The sequence below is a fragment of the Emydura macquarii genome, unplaced genomic scaffold (genome assembly GCF_026122565.2).
Source record: "Emydura macquarii macquarii isolate MOO-44397 ecotype Brisbane River unplaced genomic scaffold, CSIRO-AGI_Emac_v2 contig_3295, whole genome shotgun sequence".
NCBI lineage: Eukaryota > Metazoa > Chordata > Testudines > Chelidae > Emydura > Emydura macquarii.
In genome coordinates this window covers 826,898-845,405 of record NW_027133432.1, presented here as the reverse complement: position 1 = coordinate 845,405, position 18,508 = coordinate 826,898, and the positions used below count along the sequence as shown (strand labels likewise).

The window sequence follows — 18,508 nt, the reverse complement described above, 5'->3', positions numbered from 1 at the left end:
AAAAGAACTTATATAAAATAGCATAAAATTTTCCATCTCTTTCCTCTCCCCATTTGTTCTTTCTATCCTTACTCACAATTTCTCTTTTTCTCAAGTATTTGTACATTTGTTTCTCACTTACATTCACACATTTTTCATGCCTGCCACGATTGCAGGAGAATGGGTGTTTGAGTGGTGAGAGGGAAGGGTGAGTAGCTGAGAGGCAGGTAGATATGATAGATAAGTGGATGGCACAGCAAGTGGATAGCAATGGAATAGGCAGGAAGGCAGCACAGATGAGTAGGTGAAAAGTAGAGAAGAAAGCAGGCTAGCTGGTAGAGAGGTGGTTTTCAGAGAAGTCATTAAGGTGAGCAGCAGGCAGAAAGATAAGAGAGGAGGGCGGCTGAGAGAAAAGCAAGAAGTCAGTTACAGTGAGTGGGAGGCAGGCAGGATAAGTGAGTGAATATCAAGATGGGTTGGTCTCCTTTGGGATGGGTGTTATCTGTCCAGGCCAGTAGGTAACAGAGAAGCAAGTAGTCAGAGTGGGTTCCAGGAGTCAGTCCCCTCAGTTTGTTCCCACCACCACCACCCCTCAGCAGTGAAAGGAGATATTGTGGGAGCGGGAAAAAATACCTCTTCTTCAAGTAAGCGTTACAAAGAGTGTACTCCTTGGAAAGCCTTGTGATTAAGGACATGGCCCTCAAATCCCCTCTCCCTGAGGGTTGTATTTCTTCTGCTGTAGCTGTAGTGCTCTGACAACCTCCACCCTTTGTTCTAGTGGGTTTCCTTGTGCTTGGGTGTCTTTTCTTTGCTCATATTTGGCGGGGGTTCCTTCAGTCGTATTGTTAAAATGCTACTTGTTGATATGGATGGACCTCCCTTGTTGATAGGGATGGACCTGAGCTATTACTGTTACAACTCCTTTGCTGGATTGGAGAACAAAAGTCCTTCCTAGCAGGACTGGAGAGAGAATAGACATTATGGTGATGGGGGTTTTGTAAGTAAGTAGGCAGGTAGGTAGTTACAGATCAGCATACCAGAACATTAGGAGAATAGAAGCAAGGGAGATTGAAGGAATGTGACATTGAGGAGCACTGAATGGAACTGAAGATAAAAGGTACAGGGCATTGGGGAGGTGGGAACTTTTGGCATAGTGTGGACAGTACCCTGGGCCATGGGGACAGCCATCAGATGGAACTGGAGTGCAGGTAGCAGGAGCAGACTGGAAAGTCAGGTTTCAGAGAGCAAGGTCCACAGCTTGTGGTGTTGTGTATTTTGTGTCTTGCCTTATTGCCTAAGTTGCCATTGCAACAGAACTTAATTTGTTGCCATAGCAATGGAGTTAGACTATGAGGGGATAGCTCAGCCAGTCCTGGCCGGTTTTAGAGTAGTTCAATAAAGACTTTTCATAGGTTTGCATCTCTCTGTGTTCCGTGCTGATTTCTCTCTAAATACAAGTACTTTCCAAGGATTTAACATAATAGTTGGAGCTGGGGCAGGAAGGCGATCTTGGGTTATAGGGTCCCCATCTTGGGGATTGGGAATAAATGAAGTTTGATCTAGGGGTGGGTTGGAAGAGCTGGGTTCTGAAGAAGGTAGGTTGCTGGGATGATGGTGTGGAAGGATAGCTGAAAAGGCAAGAGGGGATTTTGCCTTTGCAGAAACTAGAGGAGGAGGAACTGATCTGTACCAGATAGGTAATGGGGAACACCTCTTCTCTTGCAGCAAAGTGGGAATGGGATCTGGTGTTGCTGAAAAAGACTGGGCTGGGCTATTGAAAGGCAAAATCCTTTGCAGCTTAACCCAGCAGCAGCAGGTGCAGAAGCATCAGTGACCAGGCTAATGTAATCCTTGGAGGTATAAACTGGTAAGTAATGAGTATGAGTAGGGAGGTGATTTTACCTATATATTCGGAATTGGTGAGATTGATTCTGGAATATTGAATATTGTTTTGGTGAATGCTGAAAAATTGAAGTGGTGCAGAGAAGAGCCACAAAATGATTTGCAATCTGGAGAAAATGTTTTAGAGTGAGAGACTTAAGCAGCTCAATCTATTTAGCTTATCCAAAAGGAGAATAAAGGCTACTTGATTACAGTGTATAAATACCTGATGGGGAGAAAATATTGGGTACTAAAGGGGTCTTTAATCCAATGCAGAAAGGCATAACAAGAACCAATGGCTGGAAGCTGGTGCCGGACAAATTCAAATGAGAAATAAAGTACACATTTGTAATAGTGAGGGTGATTAACCATTGGAACACACTACTAGGGGGAAGTGGCAGATATTCCATCTCTTGATGTATGCAAGACTGGGTGCCTTTCTGGACGAGATGCTTTTACCAAACACAAGTTATTGAGCTCAATAAAGGAGTAAATTGAATGGCCTGTTCTACACAGGAGGTCAGACTAGATGATCCAATGGTTCCTTCTGGCCTTAAACTATGAATTTGTGATGCTACTTCCTGTTGCTTCTGTCTCATTCCCAAACATGTCTTGGGATTCGAGACCCAGCACAGATTGAGTGCACTGGCTCCTCTAGCTCCAGTTCTCTGTGTTCTGGCTCTGTATGCTCCTTGCTCTCCATCCAACTCACAACCTGCCCAGAGCCCTTAAACCGTCCAGCATGAAATCAGGGTCCATTAGCAGAACACTGCTAATGAAGCAGTCCATCTTATCATAGTGTGGACATGTCCTTGGTGAAATACCAAACTGGTATTTATGGTCCCTGGCCTTTCAGAAAAGCATCTTAATCCCTTTGATTTTCTCTTTACAGTGCGGTGTCATTTGTCGGATTCCCTGCATAGACCGTGTATTTGAAACCTCATTGTACAGCCTGGCACTTCGGTTCTTGTTCCCAAAATCATGCGCTCTGCTAACATCACATCAGAGATCCACCAGTTCCTTGGTGTTATCCTCTGGCCAGCTTCTTTGGGGCCATCTTCAAAAAACAAACCCTCTCTGCTGGTACGCATGAATGCATGAATGGTACTGGAAGACACATGGAAATGAGGAGGTGTGTGGAGCAATGCTGAGCAGGCTTACATACAGTGGTAGCTGACTTCTGGTTAGGAAACAGGGAATAGGTAAATGGCAAGAAAAGAACATAGGGTCGGGAGTCCTAAGGGATTGGAGGTCCAGCAGCCTTCCCTTGTTATGTTGCAGTGGGAGCCTGCATCCACACTACCTGCTATAGGATGAATTTTAGCAGCTTCGAAGAGAGACTCACTCCTGGTCTGCCCTACACCATGCCCACCCTAACCCCTGCTGTGCCAGCCAAGGTGTGTTACTACTGCTACCACATATCAGGGGTATGTCTACACTGAAGCTGAAGCTGTCATTCCCAGCTCAGGGGGATGTATGTGGCCTAGTTTCGACTGAGCACGGTAAGAACAGAAGTGTAGGGGTGTGGAAGGGCAGGGGGATGAGGTAGCTCCCCCAGGAGTACCTAAGAGGGAGCCGCCACCTGTGCCCCTGGCGCGGCCGGGTATGTCTACAGGAGCAGGAAATTACACTGTGGCCCAAAATGCGTGAGAGGAAGGGCGGGGGTTAACAGGCGCGCAGAATGCTGGCGCTCTACCAGCAGGCTAGGGCAGGCGAGCCCCTGAGGGAGCCTGAGCGTCGCGAGACCCTGCCCCCTACGCCTCATTCATGCAGGAACCGGGGGAGGGAATGAGCGGGCTCAAGCGCTTCCTGTGGAAATCCCGAAGCCTCCAGCTCCTCCCTGTGCGTGTCTCTCTGGGCTGGTGGGGACCGACTGAGGAGCAGGCAGCCCCGGCTGCCGCCTTTGCCTTGCTCTCGCTCTTCCCCTCCCTGGCCGCGCCGCCTGCGGCCTCCCCGCGCTGACATGCCCCAGCAGCAGCCCTAGCCCGCCTGCGGCCCCCTTCCCGCGGCTCCTCCCCGGAGGGAGGCGAAGGCGCTCGGCTGGGGGGCTGCCAGTGCCATCGCGCCTCTCCGATGGGCAGCCTGCTGAGCGGGGGCAGCGTCAAGGAGCCCGCCACGGTAGAGGACTGCGACTCCACCTGGGAGACGGACTCCGAGCCCGAGCTCCAGGACCCAGGCGAGGACCCGCCGCGGGAGGCGGTCGGCGGGGAAGAGCCGGTCCAGGAACAGCCGGCCCCGCTCCCTGCCGCAAACGGCCGGCCCGAAGAGACCCAGCAAGAAGGGCAGGAGGTGGAGGCGGGACGAGAAGAAGCAGCAGCCGCCGCCTCCGCCAGCCCTGAGCAGGTACCACTGGCACTGCGAACTTCTGCAGGGTCTGGGCTAGGAGACACACAGAGATCCCTTCCGGCAGCCCCGGAGCGCCGGGTGCTTTCTCCGCCGCCCCCAGCCAGGGCCGTGGGAGCTCTCTACGGGTCATGGGTGTCCCAGGAATGCAGCAGCCTCGGGGCGCTGAGGGTTTGCTGGTGCTGCCTGGCTTCCTTCGCATGTTGGGTTGCGGGCTGCATCCATTCCTCGCCTTGGAATAGAGCAGCACAAATGGGAGGGAGCGCGGGGCACCGCCGGGCTCGAGGAGGCAGGCAGACCCCGCTTGGGTTCTTGGCTGCTGTCTGTGTGTGTCGCCTGCTTTCTTGTTTTCCTCCCGGTGACGGACGTGTGCTCAGTCTCAGGCTGAAAAAGGAGGAAGTGTGTTGGGCTGTGGGGTTTTTTTTATTTTATTTTCCCCTTTACTGCACAGTTTGCTCATTTCTACTGGCCTTAAGACCAAGCTATTTTTTGATATCCTCTTAGAAACCTCATGCTGTGATTACCAACCATGTGTGGCTAGAGCAAAGGACTTTGGCTCTGATATTGTCACCATGCTGTGGCCTAGGGCAGGTCCTTTGCTTTCACCTCTTTGTGAAGTCAGCCCTCTTGAGAGGGAAAGTTAGTTAATATGCGTAAAGTTCTTTGAGATCAAACATGCTAAGTGCAATAAGTATAGTATTACTTGTAGTACTTGCACGCACCTGTGATTAACACTTTATGCCCCCCTTTCAATGATGATCCTTAGTCCAAGATCACATTGCATTACTACCTATTTCCCGTTCATCTGTATGTGCTTTTACCCCCAGTGGCGGTTATGCTGCTCTCTCAAGGTTGCAACTGAGGTTTAGAACAGCTTCAGGTCCACAAATTGTGTGCAACAGAATGGACAGTGATGTGCATAGGCTGGTATAACCAAGGTGTTATGCTCCTGAATTTACCAGAGGCTGAGTGTCTTCAGTGGGATTTGAAAGTGCTCAACATCCCTGTCACAGCCCTCAGCACATTACCAGACATTGGCCTCAGTGTCTGCTAAACTGGTGCAGTTGCTGAAAAGGTTAAGAACTGATAGTTGAGTAGAATAGCTGTCAGCAGCAGTGGCTTATTAACGGGTATAAGACTAGTATATTGATGTGGTCTTGATGTCTCTGAGGCTTCCACATTTGTTTCTACACTAAGAGTTTATCTATACTGACATAAGTAGGGTCTGAAGTTCTGAATGTTCTGCCCAGCTGGCTGTGGGGAAGGGAAAAGGCATCAGGACCAGACTGTATTTGCATGAGCACACCCAGCCTGCTTAGATACTCAGCACGATGGGACTGCTTTGCCCAAATGATCCCTTTGGCTGGTGTTGGGTTACAAATCACTGTAGGTGATGCAGGGTTAATGAAATGTTGTTCCCCTTAGAATATGGGCAAAGGGCAGAAGAACTGTGCTTAGCCTGTTCTGATTGAAGGGTCACTATCATCTGAACCGAACTGGCTAAGCAGGGGGCTCAGATGCCAGAGCCCTATGAAGGTGTGGGCAGGTATTCCTGCCTGGAAGTGTAGGTTCTGTCTCCGAGTCCAGGTATGCTTTAAACTTCTCCTCCCACTTTCAAAGATAGAGCTAATCAAGAGTGAATTAGGAGTCTTTTGTTTTGTTAAGTGCTTGCTAGAGCCGAAATCATCTACTGTGGGGCAGTGCTCCTGCCCAGCTTCAGTAGTGAGGTTCACTCACTGAGAACTGACAATCACTAAGCTGAAATCACTGAGATGGATGGAATCTCAAGATTAAAATGCACAGAGGTCATAGTGGAGAAGCACGTGAGAGCAGAAGGTGATAGTGTGCAGTGGAGCAGTTGGTGAAGGGTGGCCACTGGCCAGCAGAGTGACTGGTGGGGCGGCTGGAACATAGCGGCTGGGTAACGGAGGAAACAAGGTGCCTTTTTTCTCCCCCATCCTCCCTCCTATCCCAACCAGAGTGGGAGGTGAAGTTTGCAGCTTCATCTCTAGGCTCTGGATCTGCCCTGACTCAGGCTATGTCGATTTATCCCGTTTGAGTGAGCGGAAGTGAAGACCCACTTGATTGATCCAGAAGTTGATTTAATAAAAACATCTCTGGAAAAAGAGTAATGCTGCATTGATGGGTATGTATTTTCCGTCAGCGCAGCATAGTGGAGACGGCACGCAGAACAGAATTTAGGAAGTCGACGTACGTTATGCAAGCTACTCTACGTAGCTTGTGTAACTTCCGTTGACTGCCGCTGAATTTGCGGGTAAGTATATACTAGGCCTATGGACAATACCTGTGAATGGGGTGCTGTGAAGGGAGGGACACATTAAAGGAACTTCTTGTTGCTGGACTTAAGAACTTGAGGCTAAAGGAAACTGCCCAACATATTTTGTGGTGGGTGTTTTGTTCATAGTTTTATGCATGTGAATCCTGCTTGCAGCGTTTTTTCCAAGTTAATGGCAGATTACTTTTCCCCTTTTATTAAAGATCTTTTTCTACACTCAGTCTCTGTGCTTGTGAGAGGGGAAGTATTGCCTCTACAGGCGCCCAAGGGGCAGTATGTAATTGTCTCAGGTTACTAGGTGAGGGCTCAAGTTGGATTTGTGTTGTATTATTGAAAGGAACCCCTTGATTAGAATCCAGCCCTTGTTGCTGCCAACTCTGACTGGCAGAAGGGTTACACTAGCAAACTTTCCCTAAAAATTATCACCATTGCTAGCATCATTTCTACTGAGAGTAGCGACAGTGGGCACCCTTGTGTAGATAGGATGCCAGGGTACCAGCAGCTGCCAATATTTTAGTTGTCATAACACCTATGACTACTCTGAGCAGGGCTAGCTGCCTGGAATCCTATTTTCAGGATCACTCCAACTACTGTTTCACCGGAGTTGCAAAACTGGTGGCAGCAAGGATGTGAAATTTTAGAGAAAAAAAGGCTAGTGTAAATAAATCCTAAAGGCCCAGTGTGACTCTCAATTATTCATGTGCAATTCCCAATAACATTAATAGGAGGTGCACATGCACCCCATGTAATTGAGGGCAGAACTGGTGCTTCAGCCATCTAAACTGAAAATTGTCTCATGTTTGTGTGACTGAGATGAACTATCAGAATTATATGTTGTGTACTGTAGATGGTACTAGAGAAACTAACAACATGAGATCAGTTGCAGTCCAAACATAAATACTCTGCATGACAAGTTGCAAGTGTCTGATGGTAAGCATTCTTACTCTTGGATGTCCAAAACAAGTCCATTGTTTTCTTTCAAATTTACTATAGTAGCAGATACTTGTAAGCCATAAAGTGAGATAACTAACCCTTGGACTGTACTTACAATTCTAGTAAGAAAGTCTGTGCTAAGTCTTTGCTGACGTCCACAATGTAGATTATTTTTTAAACTTTGAAACACCAAAATTAAATGTGTTTCTAACCTGACCCCCTCTTTGGAAGGAGTTGAGGATATGTATAAGTGTTGGGTAGTACAGAAGATTTATGACTTCTCACTGGATCGGATATCAGGAGTTTCAGTATGGAATTCTACATTTTAGTTGGAGTCAGAACCAGTTTCACAAAACGATGCACAAAACAGAGATGCCAGTTCGTCATGTTTAAAAGATGCCATATTGTAAACAATGTATTAATGGCAAGGAGTTTGGGGTACAGTGGATGGAGGATATCCTGTGCAATCACCCAGGAGTAGGTCTGGCTCTGTGCTACTACAAATACCTTGTAAGGAGTGTGATTTTCTTTTTCAAGTTTGTGTATTGATTTCAGTAGGAGAGTTTTATTTCTGCATCATAAAAATATAGCAGTATTTCTGATTACAATATTGCAGAAAACAAAGTGCATAATAGAGTTAGCAAGTCTCGGTATATGGGTACTTTTGGTTGGGGTTTTGTAAAATGTATACAGCTTGATCCAGCGTCCACTGAAGCCAATAGGAGTCTTTTTTGGGGGTCTGTTACAAGTTTTTATAAATGCTTATTTTCAAGAATAATTTTGCTTTAGGGGTTTAATGATTCTTTTCACTGAACGTAAACTTAAATTCTAAACACTAGTTTCCTGAATTATATAAAATAGTTTGACAGTGCTGCAAATATTCTTGTCTGCCATCAGTAGTTTTCTTTCGTAGGATGCAGTGGTAGCTATAGGTATGCTTGCATGGTAACATATAACATAACGGATTTATAAATAGTCTGATTTCACTAGCAGAAAGGTATAGCTATGCTTCACTTCAGCCACTTCTTATTGTGTCTTGATAAGCATTTACACTCTAAATAATTTCTAGGTATGTTTTACCTTCACTAAATAAATCACTGGCCTATTGGTCCAAATTGAAGAAATTATAGAATTTATAAAAAGTTCTACCATGTGTACCAGGCTTGTTTTTGTTTATATGTTAAAGTTAAGTTGTTGTGTTAAAATTATCCTTCCTGCTACATATTTGTATTGTTTCATGAAAGCCTAAGTAAATTTATGTAGTTCTGTACGCATCTATATATTCAGAATTGATGAAGTCCATTCTGCAAAATAATTATTTTAAAATGTCTAACGCCATAGTAATACAAATCAGTATTTGGTTTGGTGGTTTGTGGATGTTATCTACTCTTTAAATGTTTCAGAGTGATGATGCAAATGAACTGACAACAAAACCAAAGAGAAGCTTTTATGCAGCAAGAGACTTGTACAAGTATCGACACCAATATCCAGTAAGTGCATTTTGTGGTTTAAAAAGACTTCTATTAAAGAAGAACAACAAACAAAAAAAACTCCCCAGGCCTTATCTTTTCTTAATAAGTATGAGAGAATCAAAAGAGTAGAACTTCTGGTGGAATGGCCCAAAAAAATGACAGAGAGAGGTGACTGGAACTGATGTGCCATTGTTCCCTCCCAAACCTATAGTGGTCATTCATGCCAGTTTAAGGTCCTGATCATGCAAACACTTGTGCACATGCTTAATTTTAAGCATATGAGTAGTCCCAGTGACTTATCTTTTTTTTAAACCTACCTTTTTGGTTATAAAAAGTTTTAAAAGAGCTAAATGCCAGCATACTTCCAGTGTTAATAGTTTTTTGCAGGCTGATAATGTTTTTGTTTCTTTCCTTTCAGCAGAACTTTAAAGATATCAGGTATCAAAATGACTTATGCAATCTCCGATTTTATAAGAATAAAATTTCCTTTAAACCTGATGGTGAGTAATCTGTGACAACATTAGCAGTCATTGAAAAACTGAACTGATAATTACAGTACTAAGGAGTAAGTTTCTGTAATACTTGTGTCATAAAAACATCCATTCAGTGCCTTTTCTATTCACTTTTCCTGTAGTGTAATGTTAATATACTGAGAACCTTGCAGTATACATCATTCCTTAAAGGTGGATATATAACACAGAAATTATTTGTTAAGTTAGTCACTGTGTCTACATGGGAAAATTTCAGTCATTGCTGGAAATTCTGAGGGATGCATTCCCAAGTCAGTGCTGTCATGGGGCTCTAACCGCATCTCTCATGATCACCAATGGCAGTTGCTTATGTTAAGAAGTTGCAGTGATATCCTTAACACAGAAATAAGAAATTTCATAAGAAATAAGAATAGTTTTAAAAGGCTGTGTTATGACTGTTACAGACAGAATAATGATGCATTAGGGCTGAAGGAAGTGCATCTTGCAACCAGTAGTGCTGGAGGCATTATAACTGAGAAGGCCAGGAGCAGGCTCAGTGCCTCTAGTGGTCTTGGGTAAGAAGAGTCCCCTGCAGCACTTGTTACACCTTTAGAAATGGTTAAGAAGCCCTCTGGCCACTTGCTTATGCATGAGAATTATTAATATTTGTATTACTGTAGCACCTAGCAGCCCTGATCATGGACCATTGTCCTGTTGTGCTAGGCTCAGTACAAAGACAAAGAACAAAAAGACAGTTTGTGCCCTAGAGAGCTTATGATTTAAGTATAATACAAGAGACAACAGATAGGGGAGTACAAGGATATGATGAGACAGTATTGGTCAGCATGATAGGCATTGGTCCCAGTACACCGACAGCCTAACCATTATCAAGGGTTTTTTTTTTAGGCATCACAGAAAAGGAGAGTTTTAAGGAGGGATTTGAATGAGGATAATGAAGTAAATTTGCAGATGTTTATGGTAAGCTCCTCCCAGGTGTGAGGAGCAGCATGGGAGAAAGCACAAAGGTTGTTGCTGGAAAATTTAATAAGTGGGTGGCATCATGGGCCGACTGCAGGCAGCAGTTAACATGTCGGTAGTGAATGAGAGTTGATAGTTATGTTGGGGATTGGCCGCGAAGGACCTTGAAAGTGAAGACAAACAGCTTATGTTTTATGTGGTAGAGAAGAGGGTGCCAGTGGAAGGATGCAGTGAGAGCGTGACATAGTCAAAGCAATGGCCTAGGAAAATGGTCTTTGCAGCAGCATTCTGAATGGATAGGACAGAGTAAGACTGCATTTGTCAAGCCCAGAGAAAAGAATGTTATAGTAAACGAGAAGACAGTTGATGAGAGCTTGGATGAGAGTTTTAGTTGTGTGGATAGATAGGAAAGGCTGTATCTCAGAGATGTGCAGAAAGAACCAGATAGATATAGTCTGGATATAGTCTGGATGTGAGAAGCTAGAGTAGAAGAGCTAGAGGTCTGAGTAGAAGATGGTGCCCTGGTTATGGGTCTGAGTAACAGACAGAATGGTGATGTTGTCCATAGTGATTGAAAAGGAAATGAGTGAGGAAGGTTTGGAGGAAGAGCTCTGTTTTAGCCATTTTGAGCTTGAGCTGATGGGTGGGCATCCATGAGGAGATGTCGGATGGACAGGCCAAGATTTTATTTTGGACAGAAGGAGACAGGTCTGGAATCAAGAGGTAGATCTGTGAATTGTCAGCATACAGTTGGTAGTTGAATGTGTGGTTGTGGATGAGATTACACTTTATCTCTAAGAATCTAGGCAGAGTGAGAAGAGATGGGAGGGACCAAGGACAGAGCTCTGTGGCACACCCCCTCCCCCCAGGATGTTGGAGGGGTGATGAGGAGGATCCTGTGAGGAACATGCTGAAGGAGTTATTAGAGAGGTAGGAGAAAAACCAGGAGAGGACAGAGTCACGGAAGCCAAGGGAGGACAAGATTTCAAGAAAAAAAGCATGGAGGACTGTGTCAGAGGTGGCTGACAGATCAAGGAGGATGAGGATAAAGTACTGGTTCTGAGCTTTGGCGAGGAAGAGGCCAAAAGAGGGAATAGGAAGGACCTCCCGCCCAAATGTGACTCTATGTAACTTTGGGTGATGTCCATAGGGAGTGCAAGCAGCCACTCTGTGGGGCCAACTGCTCAAGAACATAGTGGGAAAGGGGCTCCCTCCTCCACCCATTTACCACAACTCTGGCTGTGACATAGCCATAGTTTGGTACTAAAGGTTATATATTTAAGGTGTAATTTTTTTTCAGAATCACTCAGAATTGGCCTTCCTCTGCTCCCCTGGAATTTGGTGGCAGTGCTGCCAACTCTCATGACTTAATCATTGTGAATAACATCAGTTTGGCTGGTACTGGAGCCAGTGTGGTAATGATGTGAGGTGCTCCTGGTGATTTGTAGCTCTGCCCACAGGAAAAATTCCTCTCACTAGCTGACTTCCCCATTGCCCCAAGTCCTGCTGAAGAGCTTCCAAACAGGGCTGCTGCAGGAGTCAGACCTAGCTCTCCCCTCAGGAGTCAGAGATGTTTTTGGGTAGAGGAATGACACCATTCTCACAGAAGGGGAGTGTAACATATCAGGGTGCAATCCAGACCAATGGGGGCTGTGTCAACATTGCCCTGCAACCTGGGATGTCTTGCAGTGCCTTACTGTTGTAGCTCCCAACATGGACTTCTCACAAACAGCTTGCCAGCATGCAGGTCACTCTCAGATGTGTTTGTGTAACTGCAGCCTGCCAGTCACATCCTGGCTCTCACCAGCCTTGGTTATACTGCAGGGTGACCCCAACACATTCCCAGTCCTAGATTTCCCTCAAAAAATGTCTTGTACTGTTCAGCCTTCTCCTACACAGTCCAAATATATTAAGTTCATTGTTTGTTTAAGGGAATAATATACACACAGATTGACATCCTAAATGGAGTTAGCCAGACACTTCAATTTAAGCACACCAGATTAGATGAAACAATAAAACAAGTTTGTTAACTACAAAGAGAGAGATTCTAAGTGAGAATAAGCATAGGCAATACAGTCAGAAATAGTTACAAAAAATAAAGATAAAACATTTTCTCATGCTAAACTTAACAAACAATATTAGATTTAAGCAAACTTTCACACCACATGTGTTCAGCAGTACTACTGACCAACCCCTAGGTCAGGACCTCTCCTCCAGAGTTCCATTGCTGCTGAGAGAGAGAGAAGGGGGAATTCTTGAGGTGTTTACCCCTCCTTTTTATAGTTTCAGTTCTCAGCTGGACATGCTTTTCCAGAGGGGAACCAGGAGACAAAGAGTCTGTGTGGAAGGATGTTCCGTGCTGGATTTTTTTCATCTGTGCATGCTCACTTGCAAGTTTCATTGTGTTTCCTCCCTTCTTCCTTTCTGTTTGATTACTCTGTCTACTGCTTAAATATAAATTAAGGCAAACACACACTCCTTGTTCAAGACAGGCCTGCCTGTCCAGTTTGGTGCTATGTGAGTTTTGAACATGTACTTTTAACATCATATAGATGAAAGTTTATAGCTCCACACATAATGCTGCTATGCATATTTTACCATTATATTACTGATCAGCACGTTATGAGTTTTCACATGACACCTTACAAGTCATACTTTGAACAAAGAGTATTACAGTAATGTGTAGGGTGTGAATACAAGGGTGCATTCTGTCACAGGGAGGAGAAGGTAGCAGCAGAAAGATCCCAGCAGCCAGGGTGGCTCTGCTCCCTCTTTCCCATTGCCCTTTTGTGAAAAATGGGTCAGTCTGCTCTCTGCATTTCTTCCCCTCCACACCAGGCCTGGGAAGGGACAATGAAGGTGAAAAGCCACTGGAGCTCTCTCCCTTTTCCCCCAGTCCTGGGAAGTGGGGAAGGGGACTTAGGAGATGGGTGGAAAAACCCTGGAGCTGCAGGTGCAGATGAGAGGCTGGGGGAGCAAAGTTGATGTGGGCGTGTGGTCAATATTTAATTTGTTGCTGTGCTGGGAGACGGGCAGATGTAGACTTGGGCAGGGAGACACAGAAATAATTAGAATTTTGGTTTGAGAAGGTAGAAGCTGTGCACCATCAGGCAGCCAGCTAGAGACCCTGCGGTGGGGTCCAAAATCACTGTGCCCTATAAATTTGGGAGAATTGGCAACTTCAGACCAAAAGATATGAGAGAATCTTTTTTTCTTAAATCTCATGTTTGTTTGTTTTTTTAGTTTTTTTCCTCATGATTATTGAACTTTTGGGAATGACAATACTTCAATGATAAAACTGCCATAAATTTGAAGCAGAGAAGAGTTAGGCCAAAACCGAGTGCTTTTGAAAATCCCACTATATAATTAGAATGTACAGCTTTGGGGCAGGGGAGCATTGTTTGTCCTGTGTTTGTTCAGCACCTAGCACAAAGGGGTTCTAATGCATGACTATGGCTCTGAGGTGCTGCATAATATGAATGATTAATAATAATTAATCATTTTCATTTTTGTTTGGTCCCCTACTGTTGGTTTCTGCTTGTGCTTTGCCAGGAGGGCCCAATTGCATTAATGTTTTCAGTCTAATACAAGTGGAAATTCTCCTGGAGTGTTGTGGATTTTTTCTAAAGTGACTTGAGAAACTCCATTTAAATTCTTGGCAGTACTAGTGGCATCAGGAGTTTCAGGCACAATTAATTGAACAAAATCCCAGATACTAATGCACCTGGCAACCAGAGAGATTCTTGAATCAATGTCTTCCTTGCAGTATTCCGGACGTACGCTTCTAGACTAGGATCTCATATATGCAGAGTTGTGTTAATGTAGTGACTACAGATTTCACTTTGAATATCATCAGAGTAAATAGCTTGGTTAGATGTGATAAGAAATCTACTCCATTGAGTAAACAATGGTCAGTATACTTTACACAGGTTACAGTGCTGTATTGTCAGCTGATATAAATTAGCATCTATTGAAATCAGTGGAGCTATGCCAATTTACACCAGCTGACAATCTGGTCTATATTAATTAGCATCTGTGTAAATGCTAATTATCCTCTTCTTTAATTTAACATCATGTCTTTAGTAGAAAGCACAATATACAACTAAAACATTCTTGATTTACTTGTAATATATTTTTGATTGCTACCTAATAGTTTCCTGATTTATTTATTTTGTACAGGAGTTTACATTGAAGAAATCTTAAATAAATGGAAGGGAGACTATGAAAAATTGGAACATAATCACACTTACATACAGTGGTTGGTTATTTATTGGCTATTTTTATTTTAAAGCATCAATTTGATTAAAACTGTTATTTTGTCCACCATAAACTGAAACAATTTCTTTTTCCCAAACAGGCTTTTTCCACTTAGAGAACAAGGTTTGAATTTCTATGCTAAAGAATTAACTACATATGAAATAGAGGTAATTTACTGTCAACTGTCAGATTAATATTGAAGTATGGCTGTTTGTTGTTGTATAAATTTGTTGTGTACAATGAAAAAGTACTTGTTTTAGTGCTATTTAGGATTTTAGATAAAATTCTTGTTTTTTGGGTTGGTTTTTTTTTTTTTTTTTTTTTTTTTTTTTAGGAATTCAAGAAAACAAAAGAAGCAATTAGAAGATTCCTGTTGGCTTATAAAATGATGTTGGAGTTCTTTGGAATAAAACTAATTGATAAAACAGGAAATGTAGCACGAGCTGCTAATTGGCAAGAAAGATTTCAACATTTGAATGAGTAAGTAATGGCATGCATTAGATGCTGTGTAATTGCCTTAGAATTTTTATCCTTTATTTTCTAGAGAAAAGCAGGACATATTTTCAAAAGAATGCCAGAAAAGAGAGAGAGACAAAAAGAAAGAATCAATGATTGTTTTGTGTCTGTATGTGTTTCTCTCTTCCACATAGTCTTGTGATTATGCTCTTTACCTACTATCAATCTATCCAAGAGCCGTGAATTCATTGACGGTAGTACTTTCAAGTACTATTGAATAAGAGCACAACTCCAGATTAGTTCGTCTGACAATCTACTGTACAAATTTCTCAGCTATTCCCAAAATGATGCTTTTAGGCTATTAAGAAATACTGGATTATCTTAGTATTCACTTTTCTCTTAAAAGGAGTAGCAAATTTTCCACACTTTTAATAGGGTTGAAAAGGAGCAGGTTTCTCTCCTCCCCTAAAAATTAAACACTTTATCTGAATTATAACACTTCTGACTATAATGCTAACTAAATAGTTTTAACATATACTGGACCAATATTTACCCTGTGTAATCCCATTTCCTTCACAGGGATTATCTGGGATAAAAATCTGAGTCGAATTTGGGCAATATATACCTCGCAATTTTTTTTCTAGTTTGTTACTACTTTTCTAATACCTCTAAGCTTGAAATTGAAGTTTTTCTTGCAACATTTTCTCCTGACATTGTGGGTGCATGCTGCTTTCTTAAATTAGGATTGTTTATGAGTAAATCTGGTCAAATAATAAGTTTTTAAAAAATCATCAAGTACTTTATTTATCATTAACTTATCTGAGTCATTTCGTTGTCCTTAGTGAGCTTTGAATGAGGCCCTAAATAAATTAGGGCTGTGCAGGAGCCAAGATCTCAGTCACTGCATATTTTACAAGATCAATTCAGGTGTTAGCTAGCCAAATAATTTTAAGCCAAAGTACTGCTATGATAAACAAGTAGTAGTAATCAGATTGAGTACTTGCTTAGTGCACTTTTTCCAAGGATCTCCAAGCATTTTACAAACATTAATTATCACTCCCAACAGACCTACGAGGAAGGTACTATTAAATAGTAGTATCTGCATTTTACAGATGGAGAAAATAAAGCATAGAAAGGTTAAATGACATGTCCAAAGTCACACAGTGACAAACCAGATAATGGAACCCAAGACTTCTGGTGCTAGTCCTGTAACCACTAGACTATGCTCCATCTCTCACTTCAGCAGAATTTATTTTTAACCATTTCTTGTCCCTATTATTTTTATCTAAGTTCAGTGTATCTCTTCTTGCAGGTCCCAACACAACTACTTAAGAATTACTCGCATTCTGAAAAGTCTTGGTGAGCTTGGATATGAGAGTTTCAAATCTCCTCTTGTAAAATTTATTCTCCATGAAGCACTTGTGGAAGACACAATTCCCAACATTAAGCAGAGTGCTTTAGAATATTTTGTATTCACCATTAGAGATCGAAGAGAAAGGAGAAAGCTCCTGCGATTTGCCCAACAGCATTATACACCTTCCGAGCATTTCATCTGGGGGCCATCAAGAAAACAGAAGTTGGAGGGAAGCAAAACATGTAAAAAGCCAACATCTCCAGTTTCTGCTCACAACAGTTACATTTCTAAACATAAGAAATGGAGAGATTCCAAAACTACATCCATAACTGGTAGCTCAAGTAGCAAAACAGCTGAAGAAAAAAAGGTAAAACTCACAAGAAATGGAGAAGAAAACGACAAATGTGGAACGGAAACCAAGTGTGAAGCTGCTAAGCAGAGCAATAGTGAAAAGAACAGTGATACTGAAAGTCAAAATTCCAAATCAGAAGAAATTCTTAATTCATCAGACAAAAAGGAGAACATTTCTCATTCCAAGAAAGATAAGGGAAAAGATGATGAAAATCTGAACCAAGATTGTGGAAATCCAGTAGTTACAGAGAAAGAGTCATGTGACAGTGAGAACTATTCAAATAATGTATCAGCAGATGTGCAAGACAAGCTAGGTAAGGATAAACCTCCAGTGGAATCCACCATAAAGAACAAAGATGAGATAAAATCATGAGTCTGAAATTAAAACTAGTTATGCTTCATATTCATGAAACAAATTATTCAATAATTATAACAAATTATTGTTCTTTCATTTTGGATAATAATGTCATCTAGTGTAACCTAAAGAAGATCATGGGACCAGACTGGTTATGAAAGCATCAGATTAAGCTTTTGGGGGGTTAATTTTTTTTAACTCAGTTTATAGGACACAATTCAAAATGGTTTTAAAATGTGTATATGCTAATTTGAAACCACTCTATAGGTTTTAATTTGATAAATTTCCTTTTTCAGCTAGATTACAGTCTGTGTAGAAAGCAATGCCATTCACTTCTGATATCACTTTGTTCATCTATTATTTTAAAAATTAGAATATTAGAATTTTGGTGGGTTTTTTTAAGTTTTGCATACACAGATTGCAATATTGATTGCATTTTTCAAGATGACTGCAAAATTACTTTTAAGGGCCCAGTCCCGTCACTTCATTTGAAGTCAGCGGAAGTCCCACATGATATCCAAGAGCAGAGTTAGGTACAACATCTTTAACCTTAAATGAGCATTTTTGGCTGAGATTTTCTGAATTGGATATCAAAATGTCCCGTGTTGTTAAACATTTATTTAAATTTAAGTGAAAGTCTAACTCATGATTAAACTGTACAGGATTTTAACATCTACAGTCCTTATCACAGTTATAGGGTGAGTTGTGCTTTAAATCTCTTTCAATCTCTCTTAAGTGTACCCCTTTAGTGACCGGTTTTGCTTCTCTCATCTACTGTATAAAAAGAAAATAAATTTGGTTTTGAATTTTCAGACGTTGGGATCAGGGTTGTTGGGGTGTGAATCCAGAAAGTTTATAGTTGCAGAAATATATTCTGTCATTGTGACATCACTTGCATAGGCATAATGGCCATCTATCCATATTTAGGCACCTAAAATAAAAATGGCCTGATTTTTACAGACGTGATGAGAGCTGAGAGTCCTCAGTATCTCTGAAAAGACAGTCAAGAATTTAGATGCCTAAATACAGATTTAACTGCCTAATTACAAGAACCCAAGATTGAGCATTTTGGTCAGTTCTCATAAATATGAATCATAGAATCATAGAATATTAGAGTTGGAAGGGACCTCAGAAGTCATCTAGTCCAACCCCCTGCTCAAAGCAGGACTAACCTCAGCTATATCATCCCACCCAGGGTTTTGTCAAGCCTCAGCTTAAAAACCTCTAAACATGGAGATTCCACCACCTCCCTAGGTAACCCATTCCAGTGCTTCACCACTCTCCTAGTGAAAAACTTTTTCCTAATGTCCAACCTAGATCTCCCCCACTGCAACTTGAGACCATTGCTCCTTGTTCTGTCATCTGCCACCACTGAGAACAGCC

General features: G+C 42.4%; 1 protein-coding gene across 2 annotated transcripts; it reads left to right on the top strand.

The window, feature by feature from the left end:
* Positions 1-3,550: 3,550 nt before the first annotated feature.
* Positions 3,551-17,937, top strand: OGFRL1 (opioid growth factor receptor like 1). Of its 2 annotated transcripts, none has more exons than XM_067532615.1 (7): positions 3,551-4,203; positions 8,836-8,922; positions 9,326-9,404; positions 14,532-14,610; positions 14,710-14,776; positions 14,944-15,089; positions 16,378-17,937. In XM_067532615.1, the coding sequence occupies exons 1-7, from the start codon at positions 3,934-3,936 to the stop codon at positions 17,141-17,143; spliced, it is 1,494 nt and encodes a 497-aa protein (XP_067388716.1). In that variant the 5' UTR covers positions 3,551-3,933; the 3' UTR covers positions 17,144-17,937. The 2 variants fall into 2 exon arrangements, with proteins under 2 accessions (XP_067388716.1, XP_067388715.1); XM_067532614.1 differs by having other exon boundaries at positions 9,323-9,404.
* Positions 17,938-18,508: the final 571 nt, after the last annotated feature.